The 27189-nt window shown below is 38.7% G+C and overlaps 1 protein-coding gene across 1 annotated transcript in view; it reads left to right on the top strand.

Moving 5' to 3' along the window:
* Window positions 1-27189, top strand: part of MYBPC3 (myosin binding protein C3) — a 60651-nt gene that overhangs the window by 29968 nt on the left and 3494 nt on the right. The window contains exons 18-32 of the mRNA XM_064713831.1: window positions 236-401; window positions 1305-1411; window positions 1732-1761; window positions 1927-2063; window positions 3571-3648; window positions 4713-4872; window positions 6877-6981; window positions 10098-10286; window positions 12319-12453; window positions 13645-13812; window positions 15076-15164; window positions 20102-20297; window positions 24715-24854; window positions 25612-25771; window positions 26340-26476. Of these exons, the coding sequence (XP_064569901.1) occupies window positions 236-401; window positions 1305-1411; window positions 1732-1761; window positions 1927-2063; window positions 3571-3648; window positions 4713-4872; window positions 6877-6981; window positions 10098-10286; window positions 12319-12453; window positions 13645-13812; window positions 15076-15164; window positions 20102-20297; window positions 24715-24854; window positions 25612-25771; window positions 26340-26476 (1997 nt within the window). The remainder of the gene's footprint in view (window positions 1-235; window positions 402-1304; window positions 1412-1731; window positions 1762-1926; window positions 2064-3570; window positions 3649-4712; window positions 4873-6876; window positions 6982-10097; window positions 10287-12318; window positions 12454-13644; window positions 13813-15075; window positions 15165-20101; window positions 20298-24714; window positions 24855-25611; window positions 25772-26339; window positions 26477-27189) is intronic.

Below are 27189 nucleotides of genomic sequence, written 5' to 3'. Positions count from 1 at the left end.
ATGGGGTTTGATAATAAAGGCTTTGAGGAGAACTCAGACCTGTGTGCCGGATATAGCAGATACTCTGATAACAACAGGTGCTTAGCTATCACTCCTGTTAAAGCCCTGCAGGCTGCCTATTTCCCTTCATATTGCTTGCTCAGCCCTTGCCTTTCCTACTCAGTAAATCCACATCATCTACTTACAGAGCTATTCTGATTTTTGATGTGTGTATCGATTATTCTCACGATATCAGAGAAAAAGCTGGAAGTTTATCAGAGCATTGCAGACCTGACAGTGAAGGCACGTGACCAGGCAGTCTTCAAGTGTGAAGTTTCAGATGAAAACGTGAAAGGAATCTGGCTGAAAAACGGAAAGGAGGTGATCCCAGACGAAAGGATAAAGATCTCCCATATTGGCAGGTCAGTCTTGTTTCAGAAAGCAGGTACAGGCTTGGGATTTGCAGTGCCATCCATCAGAATTGTTATCTCAGGGGTTAAGAATATAAAGAGAGATTTTGTCTTGGCTCCAGCTAACAGGTAAAAAGTTTAGAAGCTTTTCATATGCAACCAACATTTAGTGACAGACTTGTTTTGGCATGTCTGCAGTCTTTCTGAGTTGGTGCATTTTCTATATATGACTTCAGCAGTGCATCAGCAAAAGTAAATCTTAGTTTTCATTAGGATTACGTGGTGTTTTGGTATGCAAAACACATTGTTGAGAACTTTAAAACTAACAGTAGTGTTAAGATAGTACATATGAGTAAACCCTACAGAAAAATTAGCATTTATATTAACATATACAGTAATTCTGCACTCAAGTTTCCTAGCAGTCTAGCTACTAATGGAAATGGAGACCAAGAAGATTCAGCATTAAATATCAGGTGAAGTCTTTCCTGGTACTCTTTTCTGTATTCTGTTTCAAACTTAAAATAATACAGGGATGGAGAATCACCTCTCAGTTTGTTTAGTCAGAGTTACTGTTTCACAATTGGATCAAATGAAACCAGTCAGCAGCGTTACAACTGCCCTTGTAATGGCAAAGGACTGGACTAGAGCAAGGAAAACGCTACATCTCTTCAAACGATCTACCTTGGCAAAAAAAATCCATTCATAGACAATGTACTGGCTTTAATAGGATTGGATTTAATACTGAAAGCAGAGCAGACTACAGCCCTGGTGGTCGTTGCCTTGTGCCATGGCACGAGAAGAAGAAATAATAATTTCTGTTAGTATCCTATGGCCTGCACCTTCTCTCTCGAGATAGCCCTGCTTCTCCTGGGGAGGCAAGGGAAGGGAGTGCAATGTATTTGTTCATGTTTCCAGAATCCATAAGCTAACTATTGAGGATGTAACACCAGAGGACGAGGCTGATTATTCCTTCATTCCTCAAGGATTTGCTTATAACCTTTCAGCCAAGCTTCAGTTTTTGGGTAAGTTATTTTAGAGCATGTAATGGGAATTCCACAGGGATAAAATGGTGACCTTAACCATGGTTATACCAGGCAAGAGAATGCCAATCTCCTTTCTGATACCTCAACGTAGACACATTGTTTTTCCCTATTATTTTGCATTACCATTATCACATGGGTTTACAGAACCTGTTTTTTAATTTATTGTATAAATCTGCTGATTAATATGCATTATGAAGTTTCAATCAGTTTTTAAATTACTTTGTTTGTGCAAATGCTATGTAAATTCTGTTTTCTGATCAATTTCTTCTTCCCTGTCTCCTCCTTTCTTTCCCCCTCAGAGGTCAAGATAGATTTTGTACCAAGAGAAGGTAAGAACAGCAGTCATTATTTATATGCAAGAAAGAATGTTTTCAATAGCAAAGTAAGCAGAATTATTTTTAATTTAATGCATGAATATTCTTTTTTTTTTTTTTTCATTTTCCATTCAGATTACTCAAACTATATGTAAAACTTATCTTCTCTACCTTTACTAGAACCCCCTAAAATCCACCTTGACTGTCTGGGCCAATCCCCTGACACTATTGTCGTGGTGGCTGGGAACAAACTGAGGTTGGACGTTCCTGTATCAGGAGATCCAACACCCACTGTCATCTGGCAGAAAGTGAACAAGGTAATGTGCAACCTGACACAGCGTCTGAGGCAAGTCACAACTGCAAATTTATTTTCCTTTCTCAAATATTACTTTGGTTTATGGTTACTTACAAGCATTTCCATATTCCTTTCAATTTTATGTTTTTAAACCTCAGAAAAAAGAGAAAAAAACCTAAATACCTGAACTGCAGCTGCTTGGGACATAGCTGGCTTTGTGATTCATCCTGAGCTGTTCCTTTTTATGAACTGTTCCCTGTTTTTTTAGTCCAAAAGAAGAAGCTGACTATATATGAGGAGACATATGTAGATGCAGATAGAAGGACACCAGACATATTTATTCTCTTCCTACCTCAGAGAAAAATAAATTATGAGTCATCCCCATCAACTTCACCTGATAGAATGAACATTTTCTGGAGGTGGCAGCTTCTTTTTTTAGTCTTTATCAAGGATTCTACCATTTGTGAAGTAAATGTCATCTTAGCAGACTAGTGGCAAAAAACTGAATTTCATATAATAAAAATAGAGGAACTTTGCTATTTGTCTTATCAAAGTGATTACAAAACATCAGAGAAAGAATTTAGAAGCTAGACTTAAAATGTTAAGTGAGCTTCCTTTCTGGGTATCTCAAAATATCCCCACCCCTCACCATCTGTGGGCTCTTGAGCTATAACTAGCACAAAACAGAAATATTTTGCATAACATTCTACAGCATCATTACACATCCATATGTGTAGATACAGAAAAAACAATATTGCCAATTATGTTAATTCCCCTAATCTCCTATTTCTTCATTATTATGCTGCATTCTTGCTCAGGTTAGCATATCTAATAGCACTCAGAACTTTTTCCTTCAATGCAGAATTAGTATGGAAACAAATTTTTAAAAAGCCAAGAAACTGACTCTTCTCTACAGGAGTTTCTGTGATAAAATGATGACTGGGTATCAGACAATCTTTGTACAGCATTACTTATGAGGTGGCAGGTCTCAATATATGAGGAAAAGCAGCCAGTCCTGATTGAAGGTTGTGTAAAATATATTTACTAATGAAATTCCAAACAAAGAGTAGCACAGCCTCAAAAGATGTTGTTCAACGAGTGTTACAGACCTGATTATTTCTGTGTTAAAATATTTACATCAATTTACTATCCCACTGTTACAGAAAGAAGTAATCCTTATTTTTGTACTTACACATATAGAGTAACTAGTACCAGAGGACACAGCCAGGTTCACAACCAGTTACAATAATACTGCAGGAATGTCATTCATCTTCCTTTGCTAAGCAGCAAATCTGAGTTAGCTGACTTATCCTTCCCTTAATTCACTGCATCCTGATACCTTTTTTTCCATTTCTGCTTTTTACTTTGGTTTTGGAAGATTTCCTTCCCAGGTCTGCTTGCTGCCTAACTTTGCTTTTCTCCCACCTCCATATTCACCCCCCCCAACAGACTCTTGTCTGTGTTGCAGAAACAGCTTTACTGCTCTGCTCAGCCTTAGCTGACTTTCTGTGGTTTCTTTGCTTATCTAGAGAAACGACCTACTTCGAAAGAGTGATGATTCCATGACTCCCTCAGAAAATAGCAGTGATTCAAATACCGACAATAAGGTAAGTTCCTTATTATTTATGCAACCACACAAATGTTCTTAGTTTTCCAGGTAAAAGGCCACACTCAAAAGGAAATAACATTTAAGTCAGTAGATATTAAAAGTCAAACAGTACATCAGGCCCACTATCCTGCCTCACAGTGGTAATTAATTACCAGACCCCGCTGGGCACAAGAGATCTGGTGAATAATTTAAGAGTAAGAAGCTGATTGAGAAAGTCTTTCTAATCACCATCACATGGAGACTGGGTTACAGAGAATCAAAGCAGTTATTTGAAAACTCGTTCAGATTTATTTGTGCTGATTCTTTCCCCTCAGTAACCTGTAAGCTCCAATAATAGAACAAAATCTTACACGACACATGGGAAGATGACAATGGGTCAAGAGAGTGGATGGACTATAAAGAAGTGAAACCGGACTCACTTTGCAGCAACTTTCATTTTTCACATAAATTATTTCTCTCTTGATAGAGTAAAAAATATTTTACATTTATTATATAGCAATAAACCATTCTCAGGGTTAGGATCCTGCTGCACTAATCACTATTTGGACATGTGTTCTTTCTAGGGGTTCCTGTTCTAAATCTAAAGATACACAGGCACATAAGGAAAAAAGGAGAGTATTACACATGTACAACTTAATTGTGGCCATTGAGTGGCGGAAATCACACTGATGCCATTAACAGTTACAAGAACCTTGGTTTAATTTATACAGTAACCAACTGTTATCCATGAAACTCTTCACAGTGATGTTAGCAGCTGTCTCAAGAAGGAATTTTTGGAAGTACTCAGTAACTTCTTTGAAACATAACTGGGTTTGTGTTACTAGTGGTGAATCCCAGCAACCTGCAGACTTCCAGATCCAATTTTCCCAAATTATATTTATGTGAGCCAACCAGTCTATATTTTCTCTCTTCCACATACAAAAAGAACTTGAAACATTTTACAGCTTTTCAATAATTATTGTAATATTGAATGATTTCTAGTTTTTCACCACTTTACAGACTCATCAGGCTGTCCCTGGCACAACTTGCAATGATTTTATCTGTCCTTTTCTCTGCCCACAGCTCCTGTTTGAATCTGAAGGCAGAGTCCGTGTGGAAATGCATGAAGATCATTGTGTCTTCATCATTGAAGGGGCAGAAAAAGAGGATGAGGGAGTTTACAGAGTTATACTTAAGAATCCAGTTGGAGAAGATAAGGCTGATATCACAGTCAAAGTTATTGGTAAGTGAAGGAAAGAAACAACCAGAACACGAAAGAATCTTGAGTCTGCTAAAGCTCACCCTTCTCAAAAAGTCTAAAATCTCTCTGATACAAGTTCTGACTTTAGCTTTAACAAAATGGGAAAAGATCATAAAGAGAGGAACATTATCAACCATAAATGCAGCAGAAGTGTTTTTTCAGAGGTGAAAAGAGAAGACCTCTCAGTAGTAATCCATATATTCCCTGTTCCAGGTGATTCTATCATTTTATAGATGACATTCCATTCTGAAGTACATGCTTCATGCTTGTCAGAAATAAGAAAACTTTTAGTAATTTTGTCGTGGGTTGTTTTTAAGCAGAGATTACTTCATTCTATAAGCAGTAAATAGTTAATGGAATAAAGAAACATAATGTATCTGATAGAAGCTGAACAGATTGACAGACTCTTCAATGAGTCACAAAAGACCTGGGAGGGATATGATTTTGAGTCAGTAAGTTTTATAAATTTTTCATAATATTTAATTTGCTGATACCCTGGCACACATAACAAAAGAACTAGTTATAAGCAAATCAGAAATGATAAAAGAAAATTACTTTCACCCACAGTATTAAAATTTAGAATTGCTTGACAAATACTGACTATTCTTCCATCTTTTATAAATATTAAATCATGATATTTACTATGAATATCTCCAAAGTGACACAATATGTGAGACATGCAGTTGTATTTTATAAAATTTATTCTAGAGAAAATAGGAAACCCTGGAGCAAGTCTCATCTTACAGAACAGAATTACCTCACATTTTTGCAAAAATTTTATTATGTCTGGGAAAAAAAAGGGAGATGAATAATCAATGCTATTTAAAGGAAATCAACCTAAAAAAGAAGCATCAAAAATCAGGATTCCCTTTAGACTAAGTTAACACATTGTGGTTGTACCTACTGCTGCTATCTGACAAAGCTGTATCACAGAATCAGATAATAAATTTGGATGAGAAAAAGATTTCTGATCTCATCAAGTCCAACCCCACCATGTCAACTAGATCAGGCACTGACTGCCGCATCTAGTCCTTACATAAACACCTCCAGGAGTGGTTACTCCCTGAGTGGCCCATTCCGATATCTAACCACCCTTTCTGTGAAGAATTTCTCCCTAATGTCTAACCTAAACCTCCCCAGGTGCCTCAAACCCATGTCCTCTCATCCTGTCTCTGGTTGCCTGGGAGAAGAGGCCAAAACCCACCTGGCTACACCTTCCTTTCAGGGAGGTGTAGAGAGTAATAAGGTCACTCTGAGCCTCTTTTTCTCCAGGCTAAACACCCCCAGCTCCCTCAGCTGCTCCTCATAGGATTGTGCTCCAGACCCTTCTCCAGCTCCACTGCCCTTCTCTGGATGTGATCAAGCCCCTCCGTGTCCTTCCTGTAGTGAGGGGCCTAAAACTGGGCACAGCACTTCAGGTGTGGCCTCACTGGTGCTGAGTACAGAGGGACAATCACAGTCCTGGTCCTGCTGGCCACACTATTCCTGGTCCAGGCCAGGATCCCATTGGCCTTCTTGGCCACCTGGGCACTGCTGGCTCATGTTCAGCCACTGTTCACCAGCATCCCCAGGTCCTTTTCCACTTGGCCACATGCCAGCCACTCTTCCTGCAGCCTGTAGTTCAGGAGGAGGTTATTGTGGCCAAAGTGCAGCACCCAGCACTTGATGTTGTTGAACCTTACGCCGTTGGCCTTGGCCCATGATCCAGCCTGTCCTGGACCCTCTGCAGAGCCCTCCTGCCCTCCTGCAAATCAACACTCGGACCCAACTTGGTGTCATCCATGAATTTGCTAACGATAGATTCAATACCCTCATCCAGATCATCACTCAAGGTATTAAACAGGATTGCACCCAACACTGATTCCTGGGGGACACCATTACATCAATACCACACAGGGAAAAAAAAAAGTGTTAAAAATATTTAATTTACTTGCATAAAGAAATTGAAACAATAAAAACGCTCGTTCATTCTCACCCTTTCTTCAGATGTTCCTGACCCTCCAGAAGCTCCCACAATCAGCAACATTGGAGAAGATTACTGCACTGTGCAGTGGCAACCCCCTAAATACGATGGTGGGCAACCAGTACTCGGTAAGAGTGCAAACACATGAAGTCCCCTGCAGCTTGGCACATGTTTTTTGCTGCTCCTTTGAAATGGCCCAGAAGGATTCTCTGTTTAGAGATAAGGAAGGCTGACGCTCAGGCCGTAGCTGCTCTGAGGCACTGAACCTTCAAACCGGCCCAGGGCGGCCTGGCCTGCAATTTTGAGCAGAGAGTGCCCCCTGCCTGTGCGATTTGAGGCAGAGAAGTATTTCAGCAAACAAGTTACCAAAGCACGAAAAGGTGAGATGAAAAATAGCTAAAGCTAACTATCCTCATTCAAGACTGAAATTTTAAGTCAGTGTACAGGCCTTTGTGCTTACCTAGGAATATCCAAACAGATCTGTGGCCAACTCAGTCATCAACTCCAGACATCTGCAATCTCAGGCACTTATGTAATACATGTTTTATAGTGGAAAACTGCTTCATAAATCTACTTCATATAAAACAATGGGTCATAAAACAGTTTCAATCATTTTAGTGACCTTAAAACCTGCACTAAAAACTAGAATGCAAAGTTATCATGGGATGCAGGAAATCAGCAGGCACAATCAAGATTATCACTGACACCATTTTGAGTTTTGCACCGAGCATGGTAAGTTTTAGACCGAAATCTCTGTGATCCTCAGAAGAAATCGAAAATAATGCAGGGTATGGACCAATTTTAGGGGAAAAAACTCCTGTGGAGTCCATATCTAGCAATTTGTTTAATAAAGATCTCTGGAGCTTGAGTTTCTTTGAAAAAAATATACATTGAAAGCTATATGGACTCCCATGGGGATGGCAGAGCTAGAAATGTCTAAAATTCTTTTAATCCCCTGAATAGTATCTGGAAGAGGAGAGTTTGTATTTGCATTTGTATGTCTGGACTTCATTCATTTCCACCAGGTCTGTCTCATTTAAATCAAATAATTTACCTGTGCAGGAATAAACAAGGAACTGCTGGGCCAGTGCTTTCTGGTTTCATCTATTCTGACAGGAAGCAAGCAAGAAGTCAAAATATTACATGCAAAGACATTTACCAGTAGTTGTGTCATTACCACAGGCAACCCTCACCTCACTGACTAAACAAAGGCTATGATTTTGTTTTGTAAGGTTTTCAGGGCACATATTTTGAAAAGTTCTTTGCTTTGTTTTCACTGTCAAAGGAAGGATTTTGTTGATGTTCCAGTAACAACCCTTCACACTACCTGAGGGGGTTCCTTCAGGTAGCACAGGGCTGCACTGGTGCAAGAGCTCCAATAAAACGCTTGCAACAGGGGGAGAGGAAAACTGAAATGCAGTACTAACCTTTCACACAGAGCTTTAAACAAGTTAGGAAGGCAGGGGAGAAAGGCATATTCATTCTCATCTGTCTTCATATTGTTACAGATGGTTTTGTAGGCAGTCAGATACAGTCTTTATTAGCTATATTCAACAGATATAAAATAGAAATTCACACCCCATCTTCACCTTTCCTGGGATTTTGTGTGCTTTTTGTATTACTAAAACAGTATCTTTAACTCTCACGCATTTGGGAAAATAATCTGCTTTACCAAATGTCACCAATACAACCGGTATTATCATTTTACCTCCTTTCTGCCTGTTTTTTCTTTTAATTGCAAACCTCCTCATTTTGACACTTATGTGCTTAACACTGGTTATCTGTAAAAGCAAAAAAACCTCAGAAACTGAGTTGATGAAACTTCTCTCAGTCTCATAGACCCTGCTGAAGAGAGAAAAAAACAGGAATGTACCAAAGGAACCATAGGTTCATCGCTTACAGCATTTAACTCTGAAAGCTACTGAAAGCAAGTATGCCAGGAGTACATCTTCATGCATTTAAAGTGATGATACAACCTGTCAGCTTAAAGATACCTCCACTGTTCTTTTCCCAGAACATTCTGTAGACTCCCATGCTCTTCTTGCATTTCAGCATTGACAGGAAAGGCTGCTGTGCTTGTCTGTGCCTACAGCATGCCAGCAAATCAAATGTGCCTGTCATTCTCCTTATCCCTGGAGACACCTGAAGTGTGAATCATACTTCCCAGGTATACCAAAGGAACCTCTCCAAGTTTGACCTTGGTGAGCTGCAGGGACAGAATCACTCTCCTGCATGGTTCAATTATAAGTCCTTGCTGTGGACTCACGCTATTGTAGCCGCCCCCTGTTACAGACATCTGTACAGACCTCTGCAGTCCATGGGTAGGAGCACGTCCACAAAATACACTCAGATACATGGCATGTGTACATCACTATTCTCTGATATTCATTCTGTAGCTAAAAGATATCACAGCAAAGTTTGTTTGAAAGAAGCTTATGTGGATCCCATCCAGTCACTCTATCTGCAACACAGAGAAGCAGCAGAAATTAATATAGCTAAATGGAAAGAAACAGTTCAGTAGTCCTTGTAGCAGGTCAACTGGAAAATATCTGACATCTATGTTTCCAATGTGATGTACAACCATCCTCCATATTAAGCATCAGGAATCACAGATTCCATTCCCAGTTTGGGGAAATGAGAAGTTTATCTTTTATACTGATAATCCAGCCTCACTTAGTCATTATGGAAAAGAGCATGGTAGTGTTGGAAAGGCTATGGATGTTCTGGAGAAGTGCTAAGACATGGATTCCAGGCATAGAGATGACACCTTAAGCTGTACTGCAGATTTGGTCTGCAGCGCACCCGGCTCCCTTTGTTCTCCGCTACCATACAGGCTCTCTTTCCTTCCCAAGGAAGTCAGAGCCAGAAAAATGGTGAGTGGCCATATCTCACTCACTGTAGGGCTGAAGCAGCCTGAGATCTGCACTGTCTGGGAAGCATTCTGCATTTCCATCACTTTGCAAATAACACAGAGATCTAGCAACAGTTCTTTGATAAAACATTAATTTAAAATAAAAGGAATTTTCAAACTGTTCATCCAATTAATTCTTTGTGGGGGATTTAGGCTGTTAGTCAAGGTTAGTGAATTGAAGCAGAATAAAAGAAATAAATTTTTTTTTTAACTCCATGCCACATCTTAGACATTTCAAGGAAATTTCTCCTTCACTTAAAAGGATTTTCTTTTTTCCTGCATGTGAGATAACAATTTCCAGTTCTTTTACCACATAACAGCTGTCCTTTCCAGGCTATATTTTAGAGAGAAAGAAGAAGAAGAGCTATCGATGGATGAGGCTGAACTTTGACCTTTTAAAGGAGCTGACCTATGAGGCCAAGAGGATGATTGAAGGAGTGGTTTACGAGATGCGGATTTATGCTGTGAATTCCATTGGCATGTCCCGGCCCAGCCCTGCCTCCCAACCCTTCATGCCAATTGGTGAGTTTTGATACTCCATGGTATTTCTAGGATACATCGAAGACAGGACAATTCTGATCTCTTCTCTTCAACTGCTCTTACAGCTAAAAGAATGTGTCAGGAAAGAGGCTATCAGCCACCTCTATATTCTATATTTAATCAACCTTCTCCTTTGTAATGTTCCTCTGTCTCTCATACCTCTTCCTGAAGAGCACAGAGGTTCCAGTTTCATGAAATTGCTGATGAAATTTTAGTTGTTATAATTAGAAGTGTGAGAGTCAAGCTGGATCTGAAAAAAGGAGGAGAACTAATTGACAGAGATTTCCCTGTCCCTCTCAGCTTCTCCCATTCCCTTATGGGTGCAAATATCACAGTATCCCGTCCAGTGCTCCCTTAATCCCAGCCCTCTCCACAGCTAAAAGGATAGACGATTAAGAAAATATTTGAGGAATGATTTTCTATAAATAATCCTTCCCAACACAGCCGTGCAGTGTCTCCTGCAGTCCCTGAGCAAGGAGCAAACTAAAGGAGTCCTCAGGAAGCCTGCCTGCTAAGACTTTCAGGGAGAAGACTCACAAAAGTACAAATAGGTGGAGATTAAAATGACTAGAGTTTCTAAATCTACAAATAACAGCGAAGGGGGACAGCCTGCTGATGGAGACCATGTAAAAGCAGAGGATGCAGTGAAGGAGTCAGAAGGGAAGGCTGAACTGCAAGAAGGGTCGCTTAATTCTGGATTTCAAACTCACAACGGCTGGTCTGCAACAAAAGAGGTCAAACAAGAACCATCAAGTGGAGCTACTGAAAAAAAAGGTCCAAAGTTTTCATGGGATAGGCAGAGTTTTACTTGATTAAGGATAAAGTTCACACTTACTTCTTCAGAGAAGAGGTTTGGGGTTTTGATCGTGTACTGTGTGGTTGTGTATGCTCCCAATTGCGTTTCCTCCTGTGTGCTGTCCTTGCTACCACATGAATACAAAAATTTTTGACAGTTACAGAAATGAAATTAGGTGATATTTTTTGGTGGTGTTTTTTTTTTTTTTTTCTAACAATTACTTTGGGAACTAAGACTGATTTCATTAGTTCCACAATATGTGAACCTGTATTTAACTTACCTGGTAAAATCTATTATGTATATTCAGTTGATGTTCAGTTTATAATACACAAATATACAGATTATGTCAAATAGAATCATTAGGTTGCTCTTAGGGTATGTATACTAAATTTTTATGGTCCTGCACCCTAAATGTTATTTTGAAAAAGTTGTTTTCTGTTTGCTTTTTGTTATAAATTATTTCACAGTAACATTTATGTTTATTTTGGATCCTCTAGTAAGAGCTTTTCTTGATTATTTTAAATTAGTAGAAAATAGTCATGCTGCAGAAGATCGAATTTAGCTAGTGGTCTTTCTGAACTGTGGGTTTATAAAAAGCCATGACACACCTGTTCTGAAGAGATATGAAAAAGCTGTATCTGAACCAAAATTTTTTATCCCTAAAATATTTTTCTCAAGTATTTCTCTGTTACAAATGCACAAATCAGAAGTAGTGTTTCTCTAAACGTGTAGTCATAACTTTTGGTCATTTTCTTCACTGTATGAGTGAAGTGAAATTTAGCCACTGTCAGTTTGCTTCTTTGACCAAGCAAATTTTGTCCAGTTACAATCAGGGTGTAAGTACAGAATATAAAAGGTACATATTTTCATTTCTAAACTTCTCTGCAGACTTACGATGACAATTTGACTCCCTTCTACAAATCTTTGTTTTTCCAGTGGCTTTTCTCGTAAGGGAGCATCTGTGAATAGGAGCTACTATCTTAACCTCTTGTTCCCCTTCCTATTATAGGAAGTCTTGTTCCCCTTCCTATTATGCTGTGTCTTTATTTAATGATGCAATAGGTGTTACACTTTCCAACTGAGCTTCAGCTTTAGATTGATTTTATTAGTATAGACAGTGGTACATAAATCAGTGGTTAATCACTCCTTGTGTAGCCTTTGAATTCTCATAGTTGTATTGCTATTTCTCAGAATCTACTTGTCTGTATTTCCTTACAGCTCCTCCAAGTGAACCAACCCACTTCACAGTGGAGGATGTTTCTGACAGCACTGTTTCCTTGAAGTGGAGGCCCCCTGAGCGGATTGGGGCTGGGGGATTAGATGGTTACATGGTGGAATACTGCAAAGATGGATGTAAGTAAGCATGACTACTAGGCAGCAGCAACAGAGCATTTAGAAATGCTACAATTGCAATAACTTCACCTCAATACACTACCAACAACCTAACCATGTCCAGCATCACCAAATTTTAACTCTAATCTATGTCTACCATCCTTGCCAATCATCACTGTACTCACTACTATGTGACCGTAAAACCATGGAAATCAATCCATAATGTCATCTTCACAATCATCATAAGCTTTAATAAACATTAGTAATACAAAAATATCATGACTGTTCTATAGTCCCTCCTATACTTCTGTATCATTCATGAATTGCATATTCCTTAAAACACATAAAATACAGTCAAACTTTAAAAATTAACCATTACCTTACCTCATTTAATACCATTACTGGTAATAAAGAGTGTAACAGCACCATATCTACAAAATTCAGTGTTCTGTGATGCTACAACATAATGCTTATGTCACCAGTCTGAGAACAAATTTATAGTCACTTCAATATTGACATTTTCCCTGACACTAGGCTTGATTGCCAAATAATCTAAACTAGGGGGTTTGTAGGGCATAATTTATGCAGAAATAATTTAGAGTCTTTAATGACACATCACTATAGAATTACCAGAATCTCTGTCACTGTCAGAGCAGGATGATTTTTCAGTCATATTTCTGTGCTTTATAATAAGGAAGCACTAAGAATTCTGTTCTACTGTGTCAATTGAGAATTAAACAATAAATTCCAACAGTTATGTGCTCTATTATTGTTTTCAGCATATGTGGCTCTCACTGATCTGTTTGGACAGTCACAGAAGGTATATTTACTCCAAGAAAAAAAATTCAATTAAGGCTTCACTTTCTTGCTAAAGCTACTTCCAAAGTTCTCCCCATTCCCATGTAGTAAAATAAATGTCAAGAAATCCCACAGCTCAAAGCTCTATAAAACAAAATACCGAAGGAACTACCCAAAGATGATTCCCTTATCTCCAGCTATTTTGAGTAATCAAGTCTAGAGATTGCTTAACTCCATGTGTAAACAAATCTCCTTGATCCAGAGTTCTCCTTCCTACTTATTTTGTTCTCTTTTAATCATGGTGCTGTAACTTGAGTTCATTTTATCCCAATAGAAATTTCCTTTCAATTGCAAACATGGCCTCAGTTTGGAAAAATAATGTATTATTGCAATATGCACATACTGTACTTGTAGCTACAGAATGGATTCCTGCCCTTCCTGGCCTAACCGAGCGCACGTCTGCACTGGTTAAAGATCTGGTCACAGGGGACAAACTTTATTTCCGTATCAAGGCTGTAAACCTGGCTGGTGAGAGTGCAGCAGCAACAATAAAAGAGCCAGTTACTGTTCAAGAGATCCTGCGTGAGTATCTATACTGAATAAATCTTACTTTTCATTTCCTCTGGCCAAAATTCTGCCTTTAGTTAGGAATAACACACAAACTGCTCTTCCACTTTGATTAGGTGCCCAGTGTCTTCTGACTCTGAGAACAGCTCTACAGCACCCAGGTCTTATATTTGTAAAGCATAGCTCTTAAAATAAAATACTTCTTACTTTCAAAATATGGACATTTCACCTCTTGCAATGGCACTGTCAGAATTTAAGAAACATTTATTTAATATTTACCTCTCTGCTTGAAAAGCTGCTGTATTACTGCAAAATGACTGTGTTGGCTATGGCAAGAGATTTATTTACTTCATTGTCGCAGATTATTAATTTCCACCCTGTGTATCACCCAACAGCAGCAGATTAAAATTCATTTGACTGGAGTCCAAAAGACATCAAGAGCTGCTAATAGTGAATTCCTCAAACTTGGCTCACACGAAGTGTCTGCCAGTCTCACTGGCAGTAAACTGAGCCAATGTAAATAAAACAAAAGTTTAATGCATCTCAATCCAAATGGTCATGAAGACAGATACTCCAACTGTATGTTAAGAAATTCCTTCTGTAAATAATAGGGGAAAGACTAAGGATAAAAGGAGAGCCTAGAAAGCTTTCCAGTGAAGTAGACGAAAGCAGAGACCAATGAAAAAAACATGCAGTAAGATCCTTAATCGTTAGTGAAAGTAAGATGCTACAAAGATTCCACTACATCCATCTCAAAGAAAGAACTGTAACTGAATGACTGTAGCAAGATAAAGGAATCCATCAGTTGCTGTGCTTTCTGAGTGTGTCCATAAATACCTCCCAGTGGCAATTTACAAGCTGCTGCAATTTAGCAATAGATAATCATAATCTATCATCACTCTTTTACTCCAATACATCCCTTGTCCCATCCTTTCTACTGAACTGAACAATTTTTCCAAAGAAACAAAGTCCATATAGAATTCTCACATCCAACAGAAGCCACCCAAATTCGCATTTCAGATGTGACAGGTTCTCGTAATGCTGCTGTCACTGAAAACATGCTCAGAGGTAAATATATAACTGAGACTTAATATTAACTTTTTATCCAGTAGACAAATACTTTTGAAACTACTGAGAGACTGAGCTAGTCCCTAAAAGTATAAACAGTGCTTCCACAATTTTCTTATGCTTAAAGTTATCCATTGCCTTATTTTTGCTATAAATAATGTTGCACATTATCAAAAGTTATGTATTTAGTGTGCTAATGCTTAACTGCAGAGCGTCCCAAATTCTGGCTGCCACGCCACCTCAGACAGACTCTGGTGAAGAAAGTGGGTGAAACAATCAATATTGTGATCCCTTTTCAGGTATGTATCAGCTTCTATTTTGTCATGGTTATTTATGATTACTTACCTAAAATAATTTCCTTAATGTAAGTTCCCATAACTTCACTGCTTAAGCAGAATTACATAAATATGGCTTGTGATTCATGAAACCTTCTCAAAAAATTGAGAAAGGGAAGGAATCATTCTTTTTTTCAGTAATTTTTTTTACAGTCAGAGTTTCTTCCTTAATCCACCTTTTGGGGAAGAAGAAAAAAGTGGTCTAAGTAAGTGCAAGCCCATTCCTGTTTACTGAGCACAGGAGGCACCTTAGAGAGAAGTAGACAAAAATGTAAGAATCCAACTAATTACTCTTCTGGAACCAAGGCATATGATGTCACTGGGCAACTTCTTTGGCAAAAGTGTGTGTGTTAACTTCTGAAAGGCTGACTGCAAAAAGTAGAGTTTGCACATAAACAGAAGACCCCAGTTGGCCCTGGGATGCAGAACCTGAGTGTGTGTATAAGGACCTGCTTGGGCATTACTGTGCATGAAGGTATAAAAACCAGAGCTTGCTGAGGATTATCAAGGGTGCATGTATGTAACTACACTTCACTAAGGCACGCACAAAATTGCTAAAATATACACAAAGACTGACCTGACCAGTTACCTCATCTTGGCATTTTCTAGAGCTGTACAGATACCTATCTGACTGTTTCTAAAACCCCACATGCCTTTTTTCAGATGCATGACTATAATCTCAATAGAGTGCAAGAATTAAGGTGTGTAAGGAAATGGTTTCCTAAGGGAGAAATAGCAAAAGAAATTGTAAATTACAGACTCTGGCTCTGACACAGATTTCCTCAGTAATAACAGATATATCACTTAATCAAGTCCTCAGTAAAAACTTCAATACACTGAAATTTCTCTACAGTCCAGGATTGACATCTATAGAAATGTAATCCTGTTATTAGTGAAGAGCTTTGAAATTCTCATATAAAAGATGCTAGAGATATGCAAAACATTTTTTCCACAAGGGAGACAAATAACCACACATCATCTGTATTTTTTTGTTTGAGCAGCATCAGCAGGAAAAAATTATTAGAGCAAAATTTATGTAAACTTAAAGGTACATGTCTTTTAGCACTATGGTTACTGGGTCACATGAAAAGTTGCTTTTTCACAGAGATATATCTGATTAGTACACAATTGCACGCTCATGAATGGATAACTTTCTTGACTTGCATGCTTGAATTATTTCAGCATAATCATAAGGCATTTTTTTCTTTCATATTTCTTATCTCCAAAATTGTTAAAATGACTTTTTTACTGATGTGTAGCCACACACAAAATTCAAGATTTGTACATCTGCTATTTCTGAGTTATGTAATTATTTTTAAAAAACCCTAAAATAAACAGATATTTTTCCTGCTTTGATATCCAAGTTGAAGAAAAATTGCACAAATTTGACAAGCTGTTCCATAAGCAGGGGAATAAAGTATAGCATTTTAGAGATTTGTGTCTTGTGTCCCCTTGTGCTGGTTTTGGCTGGGCAGTTAATTTTCTTCATGGAAGTTACTATGGGGTGATGTTTTGAATTAGTGCTGGAAAGAGTATTGATATTTTTGGGGTGTTTTAGCCATTGCTGAGAGCAGTGCATACACAGAGTCAAGGCCTTCTGTGCTCCCCACAAGACTCTGCCAGGGAGAGAGGTGCTAAATAAACCATGACAGCCCCAAATCACACTGTCCCAGCACATGCAGCACCTCCTGTGCTGAGAGCAGCCTCACTGCAATATTCCCAGAGATTTGCCAGTTCTGTGCCCTCCTCCCCTCACTGGCACGTCCTCAGTTCCCTGGCCAGGCTTAGTGCGTGTGGAAACTAATCCAGAGCTTCACTTAATTCTGCCTCATCATACAGCTGTTGCCAAAAAAATGAGTTAAAATACTGAGCTTTCCCTGACTTTTCTTAGTGGGGACACTAACTGAGGTTTTGGCATTTCCCCCAGTCATCAATCTTTTGCAGAACTGTACTAAGCTAATCTTAGTGATTTCAGGTGCTCTGGCAAATTTGGCCAAATTGAACCAACTGATCAAAACATGATTTGAGTACCTGACTGACAAATCATGTGTTGGTATAAGCTCTTGTCTCCTAAAGGGTAAGGGTAACAAAAAAAGCTAAAATCTATCCAGCAACGCCAGATTTTACTCTGAGAACAAAGCCAGAAAACTTTAATTCAGTAAGTATTTTTTTGAGTGAATTAAATTTGTCATAGTGTTGAATTGCAGCTCTCACAGTATTAAAAATTGTGGCTATAGCTATTTGGAATATGTAATACAGATGACCGTTCAAAAAAAGCAAATCAAAAAGAACTTTTCCCTTCGCATTTTGAAAAATTTTAAGTCACTGGACATTTCTATTGCAGAAGAAGATCCTAAATAAATGCAGAATCTGGTATCTAGTGAAAGTGAAAGTCAGTGTCTTCTACTATTTACAGTCTCTGTGCAACCTTTCCAGCGACCTCTGTGGTCACTACAGTAAAATTCTGTGAAATACATTGTCAAGGTATTCTGGGTTTAATGCTACTGGCAGACCTATTCAAACCTTTACTTTCTTTTCCTGAAAAGAAAGTAAAACATTGCTACTAACCTTTTTTAGGTTGAGCGCTTTAAGCAGGTGGAACATTCTGGTGAAAGGAAGAGAATCAACACATTCTTGCCTCAAAATTAACTATGTGGCACGTGATTGGAGGGGTATCATGTGCTATTAATGGATAAAATTCACAGTAGTACTGAGCAGTCTTTTTGTCCATCATAAATGTGTGAATATAAATATCTAAGAGCATTTGAATTCATTCTTCACTGGCTGTGAACTCCCCGAGTTTCTCTGGTGCTATTTAGCTACCCTGTCACTCACTGTTCTCTCTCAGATTATCTATTACACATTGCAGAAATCCTATCCTCTGACATATGTATTAGGAACATGCTTTCTATCTGATTATGCTTTTCACAGTCTATAAATATAAGAGTATATGAAAACCAACACTTTGAACACTTGCAATCTTTCACTGGCTCTCACAGCACCTCAGAAAAGGAGGAGCTGTGAGTGAACATATCTGATCAACCACACTAGAATACCAGCAGCAACAGCCTTGTAATCAGCCTGAAAACCTGCCAAGTATTTGTCTTGGCAAAGTAGAAATTTAGATAAATGCCCATAGAACTATACTATTTAGGCAGATTATGTTTATTTTGAAAGCATTCCCTAGCCAAATTTTTCAAGGAGGGTCTCCATACCATTTTAAAATACAGGCATATGTGGGAAGTAAAATACAGTCAGTTCTTGGCCTCTTCACCAATAATCAGATATGGAAAATAAAACACAAAACCCAACCCAAACCCTTTCACTTATTCCAGAATTTCTACTATACATTCTAGCTGAAGAGAGGAAGCCATTTCTTGCTCTAACAGGTTTTTGTGAGGGTTCTCTGAAATGAGACTAGGGTACAGGTACACTAGAACAGGAAAAAACTCTCTTGTATCTATTATTTCAGCCCTGAGGTGCTCTTAACTATGCTCCTTGGCAGAAAGCTGTAGGAAAATAATTTATCAGAGAGAGAGAATGCAAGATCCAAAACCATAGCTCATTCAAAGTGTTTATCAGCCCTGATGTAAAATAAACTACAATATATCTGATGAGTTAGAGAAAAGAGCATCAATGAACAAATGGCAATTTCTAGGTCTTTTAGACAACGTTTAAGTATAATTTTGGACAGATCTTGGCCTGACTCTTATAAAAGGTGAAGTTTTTTTCCTAATACCACTGGAAAAAAGAGTGATGGTACACTCTCTTTTTTTCTGAGCAAATACCAGACAAACCTGAAATAAAGGTGTAGCAATGCACAAAGATTCATTATTGTTCTGTCTACCTTTAGGCACCAAAACCAAGAGTCTTACTCTCCCTCTGTAGGCTAAGGGAAGAGATACAGTGGTTCAGAGTGAGAGAGAGTCTTTCCAGTGGATTGGGGAACCTTCCAGAGCTGCTTTCTCTGCTGTTTACCTGAGGCAGTGTCCCCATTTCAGTGCCTTGGGCTCCAGCTCAGGGCAGCCTGGCAGAGCTGACTGCTGACCCTGCAAGGTCCCACTTTCCCTCCCTACCCCTCTGAACTACTCCAGGCCTGGGCTGCTCTGCTTCACCTTGGTAATCTGGCAGAAACTTAAACCCCCCACTGAGTTATTTTCTGTTGGATTAACTATTAATACATTTAATAAATATGTTATGGCCATTTTCTGTTTTCTTGGGGGTCCTTGTTTGGAGCTGTACTGTGGAAGTAGCACCCCAATAACTTTTGAAGAACTAAATAGTACTTCCCATTTTTCTTGGAAATGGCTGGATGAGAGCGGTGCACACCACTGATAGCTCACTGATTCCACAATGCTATCTCCCATGGGTGCAGCAACACTGACTGCTTAGGTTGACAGTCACCAAAATAATTTTGCAGTGCAAAAAGAATTATACAGTAAATTTCACTTCCCAAGACTGCAAGATTACAATAATTTTTCAAAAAATTTTTAAAATGCCTGGGGACAGAGCAGCAAAACATTTTAAGAAAGGAAGGAGAAGGGGAGCAAAGCTAATGAAGTCCTCAGGTGTGTAAAGATTCTGCTAATAACAATCAGAACAAGTCAGATCACCTGTTGGCTTCACTGATGCCTGGGAAAGGGTACCAGCCTGGCACATGTATAGTATTTCTAGATTTGTTCTCAGTATCATTTCAGTCTCTAACTAAATGGCATCCTCAGAGCATGGTGCCACTAAAGCACACAGATGGTAGCAAATATTTGTCTGGAGGAAAACAGAAATTGTAAAGTATTTATAGAGTTTACTATCTTAACTCTGTGTATTATATTAAGCCTTTAGATTTATTGCTAAGAGAAAAATGGAAATTCTAAAGCCTCGAAAATTTTTTTTTCTCTATTTAGGGTAAACCAAGACCCAAAATCACTTGGCTGAAAGATGGTCAAACTCTAGACTCGAAAGATGTGGGAATTCGGAACAGCAGCACAGACACAATCCTTTTCATCAGAAAAGCAGAGCTTCATCACTCAGGAGCATATGAAGTCACTCTTCAGATAGAAAACATGTCTGATAAAGTTGCAATAACAATACAAATCATAGGTAAGACCCTGAAAACATCAGAATTAAGATCAAGCAAAACAAAACAATGGCCAGACTGAGGCAACCCAAAGGTCCACCTCCCTCAGAATCCCTTCTCCTTCAATGGTTGGTTGCAGATGGTAGGACAAAGAGCATGTGACCTTATTTTCCTACTACTTTCCCACCTTGAAATTATCTGTGTCCTAGAGACCTTCAGAGGATGAGGGATATTCTTTGTGTTCCATAGCTATTTTGTGATCTTTAGTGATCTTTTTCTTGCCTAATTTTATCCAGTCTGTATTTTAATCCAGGTCTAGTTTGAGAATCCAAACATCCTTTTTTAAGGAATCTCATTTTAATGACATATACCTATTTGTCTTGCTTTAAGTCTGTCTCCTGACAATCTCATTTGACATCCATGCAGTTTTGTATCAGAAGAAAACATGAATAATCATTCCGCTTTTCCATGTTACTCATGATTTTATAACCTTCAGTCCCACTGGCCTCAGTTAACTTTCTCAAGTTTTACTCTCTTCATTTTGACTATTTTCAAACAGATGCCATTCCATATCTTTGATCATCCTTATCAATCTCCTTTCTATCACTTTGAGAGAGATAGAATTTCAGAGTTCTGGTGTTCTTAGGCATAGCCATATTGTACTCAAGCAAGGAAATATGACTCTTGGAATGGACATACTTATACAGGGGTTTTTTTATTAGACAAGGATAGCAAGATAAAATCATTGCCATAATATATGTCTGCAGTTCCAAAAATTAGAAGGCACAGTCTTGTGAATTTGAAAAATTCACATTTAATGCTTTACTCTGTTAAGAGTGTCTAGTTAGTCTGGGGCTTATTCTCTATTATACAATTTCCAGTCTCTTTTCTAATGTCATTGCCAAAGTTTCCATAACTTCTGTTGGGATTATGTGAGAGATATTCTGAGATCTTGCTTATTCAGATATCATTAATGTTTAGCCAGAGCTTTTCTGTTTCTCCCCATTGGCACTCTTTTTAACATTCTTGATAACTGTTTTTATTTCTCTTTCCCCGTTTTCACACTTTTATCCCAAATTTCTTCCAGTGTATCAATACATTTTTAGAATCCGTGTTTTGGCTCACTTCCTAATGCTTTGGAATTAAAAATGCTGACTTTGCTCTACTTAAAGTTTTATTAATTATGTTGGCAGAATGTGTATGCAACGGTGCCAGCAGCAAACAAAACGACATAAAAAATTGGAGCAAATATGTCTTAATACCAGCGGCAGCTTCTGCTGAAAGGATGACTGCCGTTCTGCAAGAGCAAAATGCAGCTCAACCAAAATAATCCCAAGAGTGCCCCGCGAAGGTGTGGATGCCCCATGCCTGGTGGTGCTCAGGGCCAGGCTGGATGGGGCTCTGAGCAATCTGCTCTGCTGGAAGGTGTCCCTGCCCATGGCATGGGGTTGGAACTGAAAGATCTCTGAGGTCCCTTCCAACCTAAGCCGTTCTCTGACCCTATGATTCAGGTAAAGGAGAGTAGCAATGCACCCTACATTCTAATTTATCTTTCTAAAACTGGTTAGTGACTCTAGATTCTGGCCCTTGCTCTTAGGCCGTAGCACCAAGTATCTTCTGCCAATTGTTTGTGTAGAAAGTCACAAAAACATATCCATCTACCATTGCCAGAGAGTTATACGGTACAGAAAATGAGAGTTGAAAAAAAGAACTAATCACACAGGTAAGAGATGGAGGACATTAATTTTGTACTTCTTGAGTAGTTTGCTCAAATGAATGGGAATACATATAATTCATTGATTCATGACCAAGAAGAGAAAGGGCTCGTAACATATGCAGATACTTCTGCAATCAGGGCATCTACTCCGATTCTTGATTGTATTATTCTAGAGGAACTACCTCTTCTCAATTCTGTCAACTGCACTTTTTGTTCCTCAGATTTTATTTCTCTTGGCACGACAGAAACACGGGTGTTTCAGGCACTCTTTTTACACTCCCAGTGGTGCTTTAGGTGCGGTAGAACAGCCGGCTGAAAAGCCACCCTGGCTTTCAGAGACACAACAAGTCAATCAGTGATCTTTTGAGGTGTCTTTTCATCAGCTAACTTCCCTTGGCAAAAGTCTCCTTGATGAAGAAGTAATGCTTGTGGCTTCAGCACCTATCTCTTTTTGAAGCAGGGCAAGAGTGCAGGTGGCCAAAAGCTCTGCTGTGGTGATGAGTCAGGTCAGCTCCAAACAAGAGGAAGCAACTCTGTTACTGCCATCACCTTCCCTCGTTGCCAAAACAGTTGTTGCCCTTTACTCTAGAGATCAAAAGAATGTGCACTTCTTCTATGGGAATAGAGTATTTACTGAAGACTTTTAGAAAGTTCAAAGATAATGAAAATATCTCCAATCTCTGGAGAATATGGTTCCCTCATCTTCTTTCACCCTCTACATGAATCAATAAATTATGTCTTTCATCATGACTTCTATTGACCGAAGCAAACCTCAGCTCTATCCTTTATTTCTTTAACTGGAATTAATTCTTTTTCTCGTTATGTATTATTTGAAAATATAAATTAGAATTTATCTTTGAAAGATAATTCACACTATCTCTTCTTCCCATTGTATAAATTTCATTAGTTTGCAAAACTCCTTAGCTGAGCTTGTGCTGAGGGTAAGACAGAACACTTCCTCAGAATATAATTCCCCACTCCAACACAGTGCCCTACAGAGGAAAATAATTTGGGTCAGAAGCATCAGTAAGTTTAACTTTTCTCATCCTCTGTTGACAAGCTAGAGTTGTACTGGTTATTACTGAGAAAGAAATATTCTACCATTCTACGAAGGAATTTTGAATAGGTCTTCTTGCAGATTGCATTATCCCACTGAACCACAAATATCAAGAACATAAAAATCCATGTAGCAAATTTATCCATCTCTGCCTTTTCTAAGGTTGTTCTTCACATATATGCAGACAGGTATGTAGTATGAAAAATTCTTCTCTTAAATCAGAATAGATTGATTGATTTCTGTGAAATGAAATACATATCTAACAAAACAACTAGGATTTTGTTTCTTCTAAGTTGTGACTCAAGTTAACAACAAATGCATTTCCACCTCTCCATAAGCAATGTTGTTCATTTGACAACATATTGCCATTCCCTACTTCAGAAACAGAGAAGAAAATTTAAGAAGGCTTTACCTGGTTGATGGCTGCTGAGAAACACAGAGGATGGCAGGTTTTTCTCTGAAATGTTAGTTAAGATAGGCAGAAAGAGGATGATAAGTGGAATGAGAGCCATGCATTCCATATCCCTTATCAGACATCATGCAGTGTTCTAGTAGGCACCACTTTGAAGGAGGACAGTAGGGGTCAAACCTAATTATAAAGCAGTTTTTCAATTCCAAAGTTTGTCAGTGAAAAGAGAATTAGCACATTATGCTTTGATGTAGAAAGTCACAGTTCCCCCAATAACAAAGGCTAATTTATTACTGGTTTGAATATCCTTCTTTAAGGAATTAAATCACAAGCCACCTATAATTACATTCCTCTGTGCTTTGCTCATCTCAAACTTACATCCATCAGGTTCTTACCATTTTCTTAATTTTTCCAGCTTAGCTACACAATGGGGAGACAGTTTCCCTTCAGCTGTCTAGAATGATCCTGAACTGTTTTTCACTCAATAACAAGATGAACTATCCAGCTGTCCCCAGCAGGCCTCACAACTGGGTAACACAATCTAACAGCAAAAAGGTGGACTGGCGTCCTCAAGTTAAAAAAGACAGAAATATTATTAAATAAATCTAATCTAAATCTTACAGCATTTGACTAAACAACATGGTATAAAAAGAAAAAAATAAAATTATTATCATTTCATACTATGTTGTTTTTCTCTATATTTCCATGTATCTTAAAAAGGACACAGATTTCTCTATCTCTTTGAGAGTTTGTTCTTTTTCTAGCTATTTCAGAGAAATCACCTAGTGTGCAAGCTAACAAGCACTGAGCCAAGAGGGAAAAGGCACATTCCCAAATGGCTGGCCTGCCTCAGCTGGAAGGTACACACCCCATTGCCCTGGTAGTTACAGCAGTGTAGATAAATGGCCAAGAAATTGCACTTAGGTTACAAAGTAAGTAATAAAACTGCAGTTAAAGAGTTAATCACATCCATCCAAACAACACAAACTTCTTATTCTATTTTAAAGATGTTAACTAATTCTCATGGGTTTTCTATTTCTCCGTAAGATTCAGGCCTCTCTAAAGAATATTCAAAGGTTATTTGAAAATTTCCCAATGTTCTTGTTTACAGTTTTAACTTCACATTAATGAGGTGTGTTGCTATGGAATGTTACAGATTGTTATCAGGTTCTATTTTTTTTCCCCTGCATGGGGAAATGACAAGGCTCCTGAATCTTGAACTAAAAGCTAAGGTGTTTTCTTATGTCTCCTCTGCAGACAAGCCTGGTCCTCCTCAGAATATAAAGCTTGTAGATGTTTGGGGATTTAATGCAGCCCTGGAGTGGTCACCTCCCCAGGATGATGGCAATGCTCAGATCTTAGGCTACACAGTTCAGAAAGCTGACAAAAAAACAATGGTAAGAACTTGGCTGGGTCTGTGGCTTTGAAGGGAGTTAAACCTGCACCTGCTCTGGGAGCACAGAGACTTGAGGAAATGACTGAGTTCATGACACTCATTTGTACGTCCAAGGTGTCCTGTGGCACCTCAGAGGCAATTAAACATTGAAAAATAGAATCTAAAAACCTCCAAAAGGTGAAAGATTAATTTAAATACTCAGCAGAAAATGGAAGGGAGACCAAGCCTGTGCAGTATCAAGTGGCAACTGCATAGACAGCTCTCCTTAGAAGGTGAAATTATACTTTTTATTTGCAATTATATTTTTCATAAATGCAGCAAAAAAATTAAGGGGAGGGAGAAGGAGTTAGAGTTGAAGTGAGATGCTAGGCATAGCAGGGTATGTCCTGGGAGAGGTTTGTATGCCTGTCAAACTGGAAAATATCTTCTCATGGAAGACCCCATTAACCAGTCGTATTCTGGTACACATCTTGTACCAGATTCCCCAGATATGAGCATGGCTAAAATATGGTAGAGAGTTGAGGGAATTTTTTTCTCAAAATCAAAGCATTAATACACCTATCACACCACCAGAATATAAAAGTAAGAAAATAGATCAGCTGATCTTCACAGGGAGCAACGTAATATCAATTTCACAGGTTAGTGCTAAATACCTGTCTGCCTGTCTTTTCCTCGTACAAAAAACTTCTCTCCATACCAAAAGTAGCACCAGTCTGACCTCTTACAACATCTTTCTAAACAGTACAGTCTTGTTACAGGAATGGTACACGGTTTTTGATCACTATCGTCGCACAAACTGTATCGTGTCAGACCTCATAATGGGAAATGACTATTTCTTTCGAATCTTCAGTGAAAATTTGTGTGGACTGAGTGAAACTGCTGCAACCACCAAAAATCCTGCCCATATCCAAAAAACAGGTAACATATTCTTCAAACCAAAGATCACAAAAGCCACTAAGTACCAGAAGTAATACACTGGCAAATGAAAAATACAGTTTTACTAGCTGCATCCCTAAAGATATTTTCATTCTTTACTAACTAGCACTTAAAAAGAATTTTAGCATAAAGAGCCTTTATCTAGGAAGATCTCCTGTACTAATACAAAAGTTAGTCAAAAATATTTAATCATAGAGTCTTCTTAAACTATATTATCTGAAGTAAATAATACAGCTGGGGTATTTTATTTCTATTTTGGGATTAAAAGTTGAAGATGTCTGTGGTGAAGACTTTCCCTGCACACATATGGCTCTCATATTTTTAACAGAAGCTGAAAACTCATGATTGCCAGGACTTTTTACCTTAACTAACACATTAAACATGAGACATGTTTTAGAATGAAATGTATTTAAAGACTTTTTATATCACAAATGCCAAAAGTTTTGAAGCTTCTTAAAATCATACAGACAAAATAAATGACAGATAGATTGTACAGAAGTCAGCAGAACTGCCAACATGGTTGTTACTATTTTGTCTCTTTGAACTGCAGGCACCACTTACAAACCCCCTTGTTACAAAGAGCACGACTTCTCGGAAGCCCCCAAGTTCACCCACCCTTTGGTGAACCGCTCTGTGATCGCGGGCTACAACACCACTCTCAGCTGTGCTGTCAGAGGCATCCCCAAGGTACAGTCACCAGTCTGCTGCGCCAAGGCAGGAGTTCCTGCCAGCTCAGGGGGGCTGAGTGTGGCACGGCTGTGCAGAGGAGCAGCAGCGGGCACCTGGGCATGCCCACCTCGCTCACACCTGAGCCTGCAGAGAGGGGCGAGTGGGTGGGTGGCTCTGTGCACAGCTGGGGGGTGGCACAGTGATGGGGACAGAGGGTGTGAGGCACTCACTGCTCCTGGTGGCACCACACCACTGGAAATGTACCCCTCTGCACAAAACCCCCTCACTGCAGAAGGCAAACAACAACAAAATGGTCTGCTCACTATCTATACTCTGCTCTCTCCAGACTTGGAAGAAAACAGCAGCTAAATGTCATCTACTGTTCCTCTAACCAAATGACACAGAGGAACAGCAGTTCTTCTGTAACACCAATGCATCCACAGAAGTTTTTGACAGGCTGAGCTATTTTGCAAAGCTAACTAGAATAAGACCTGGTCTCGTGTGAAGCTTTTTTTGTGGGGGTTTTGTTGGTTTGGGTTTTTAATCTCGCAGGAATATTTTCTCATTCTAAACATATTTATGAAAGTCCCATCAAAGATTACATAAAGATGTACTATTTTGTTAATCAGGAACAAGCAGTAAAAACTGTATCAGCTAGGAGCTAAATTTAGACTTCTCAGAAAAGGGAAATAAGATTTTTGCCTGCAGTGAAGGAATTTACCATATTATGA

Source organism: Zonotrichia leucophrys, chromosome 5, assembly GCF_028769735.1.
Source record: "Zonotrichia leucophrys gambelii isolate GWCS_2022_RI chromosome 5, RI_Zleu_2.0, whole genome shotgun sequence".
Taxonomy (NCBI): Eukaryota; Metazoa; Chordata; class Aves; order Passeriformes; family Passerellidae; genus Zonotrichia; species Zonotrichia leucophrys.
The sequence above is the reverse complement of the archived record's forward strand: the minus strand, read 5'-3'. Positions and strand labels throughout refer to the sequence as shown.